General features: G+C 30.9%; 1 protein-coding gene across 1 annotated transcript; it reads right to left on the bottom strand.

Annotated features, from left to right (window-relative positions):
• Positions 1 to 903: 903 nt before the first annotated feature.
• LOC125839148 (F-box/kelch-repeat protein At3g06240-like) lies at positions 904 to 2,001 on the bottom strand. The gene has a single exon (XM_049518128.1). It carries the CDS (start codon positions 1,999 to 2,001, stop codon positions 904 to 906), a length of 1,098 nt encoding a protein of 365 aa, XP_049374085.1.
• Positions 2,002 to 2,755: the final 754 nt, after the last annotated feature.

Genomic DNA, 2,755 nt, shown 5'->3' on the forward strand with positions numbered 1-2,755 from the left:
ATAATATTATTATATAAATCGGCCAACTGACCTACATATTATAAGACTAATAAAAAACATAAAAATTGTAGATAGAAAAAATCTCCCGATAAATAAAATTTTTAAACAACTATATTGTATATTCTTTTGTGTTCTTGATATGAGAAGAGGCGTTTTCAATTTGTAGAGTTCCAAACTTTTCATCTAAGAAAAGAATAAACCAAATATAGAAGATAATTGTAATTTTTCTTTCAGGAAAAGTTCAAGCATTTATGTGAATAGTTTGACTTTTCTTTAAGCAAAAAATAAAACTTAATATAGGATAAGAAAATCAGGGCAAAATCTTAGCACTACCATGATTCATGAAAAGTAAAACTAGGCTAAGTTGGCAATCTACAACACATAGGAATGTTCTCAAGCATAGAAATACATTTTTATATTCAGTCAATATTAATTAAAGCAAAAGCTAATTTCATTGTCATGACAAACGACGAAGCTTTTCGTTTCATGTGTCAGTACACTTAAGTAGTTAATCAGTTTCTTCTTTGGAAAGGGTCGAAAATCCAGCATATTACATAGGTATAATATCTTTTAAAATTTACCATTCACGCACCTTGTTGTTACTACTAAAATTAAAGGAAAAATCAACGTTTGATTGACAGAACAATTAATTTAATGAAAATATAGAACAAAAGACAAAATAACGAAAAAGTAGTCTTCTTGGAAATATGCAAAAAGGAAAGATAAAAAAGATCTCCATGAAGAATTGGGGTAAAGTTCTCCCTTAAATATGCAATATTTTTTCTATTATTTGATAAATAGAGAAATATAACAGTCCTTAGCAAAATGCAAAAAAGTTTTAACACTTACAAATAACTACTTACACTATTGCAATCATCAGTGCTTCTGACGCCTTCAGTTTTGTTATGTCCTTGGTTCATTTTGTGAAAGGGGACAAACTAAGCTTTGAATGTAGAAGTCAGCCAAAACACCATAATTTAATTTACGAAGTTGTGAATATCTAATTGAGTTATCCTTTAGATGGTATATCATGTAAGCTGTTTTAAACATCAATAAGAATTCACCTTTTTTTGACATATAAAAGGATTGATAAAGTAAGCATTCCATAGGATGTAGGATGCTATAATTGATAGTAAACATCTTCATCCAAGATTGTTTATCCTCGTACTCCTTCATACTCCACACATCCATGTGATTTGTTGGATTATTACAAATCATAGATAAATTAGTTCCTAATACTCCCAGCACGAGAAATCCATCTCCACAGGGTCTCTCCACCTTTCTCCATTTCTCATCAGCCAAATCAAAATATGTTATGCCCCATACTCTTTCCAAACCAGATCCAACAATAGTTGCCCAGTGAAGCTTCCCGTTCACAAATTTACTCGAACTAATTAATTGCCCCATATTGCAATTCCAAGGACTCTCAATTATCTGCCAAGAATCATTCTTTAAACTGTACATGTTGACTTGTTGAAAGTTACCTTGACGTCCAAAAATAGTAAAAGTTCGCACTACCTTATAATCATTATGAATCTTATAATATCCAAAATCATATATGAAATGACTAGCATTCCTAAATTGATATCTAAAATTACGTAATTTCTTGTACTTTCTTATTGCTGGGTTCCATAGAAATATTTTGTCTACCTCATTAACAAGACAAAGCAATCCATTGACTGAACCCTCAATCAAAAAAGACATGCCCGAATTTTTCATGAGATAATCCAAGTTAGACTCCTCCATAACCCTATCGTTGATGTTTTTATTAAATGATAAACTCATATGAGACTTGACAAACTCTGGGCTAGAGATCAAAGCAAGCCAAGATTTTGAAACTGACCTAAATTTCAAAAGAGATTTCACTGGAAGCCTTGAGATGATTTCAGCAATAACTTCAGGTGGCAGAAAAAGTTTTGTAGGCCTGCTTCTTTTTGGGTGTTGATCAGATGCTTCATAAGATATTTGATTTTCTCCATTCAGTTCTTCTGTGGGTAGCATTTTACTCTTAATTTTTGTAAATGGTAGAGCCGATAAAGTAAAAGAGCAAAGCACAATTTTTTTTTAGTTGACTAGATTGAAGTGAGAATGAGGAGACAGCTCTTCCTATATTTATAATATTAGTTGAATTAGCTAGGGTACACGTGTCATCAAAAGTGTAGTGAGAATGAGAAGACCACTCTTCCTTGATTCATTGCACTAAAATCATTGTGTAATGTCTCACTAGAAGTATAGAGTAAATTAATGAGTTGCATTTTGCACCCAAAATGTGTGTTTTTGTTTGCACTTTGCATCCTATTCTTTTAGTGACTTGCACCTTAATTTGTATATTTCCTTTCAAATGTTGGAGCTGATAAAGAAATAAAGTAATTTATATTTATTAAAATACTAAATTATATCTCACTTCAGATTACTGGCCATAAAAATAATTCACATTTGGAAAGAAAGTTATATCTTATTACCATTTTCAAAATGGGATAATATTTTTCATTTACCGAAAGTACAAAATTGTATTTACACTATAGGATTATTCTTAAATGTGATTTTACTATGGGAGTAAGTCCAAGATGTAATTTAGTGGTTAATGAAGTTTGACTGAGATAGAGTGAGACCAAATGTTCAAGCAGACTAAAAATGCTATGTATTAATTTCCTCCACATCGGTGAAATTGATTATGGATATGATGTAATAACCATCATGGTTGTTTTATATTTTCATCCGATTTTTCTTATTTCGTCCTTTCTCATTGCTCCAA

Source organism: Solanum verrucosum, unplaced genomic scaffold (genome assembly GCF_900185275.1).
Source record: "Solanum verrucosum unplaced genomic scaffold, falcon-dt-bn FXZP01000164.1, whole genome shotgun sequence".
Taxonomy (NCBI): domain Eukaryota; kingdom Viridiplantae; phylum Streptophyta; class Magnoliopsida; order Solanales; family Solanaceae; genus Solanum; species Solanum verrucosum.

What these genes read in the sequence shown, in the direction of transcription:
- LOC125839148 (XM_049518128.1), bottom strand. Translation starts at nt 2,001, where the DNA reads ATGCTACCCACAGAAGAACTGAATGGAGAAAATCAAATATCTTATGAA.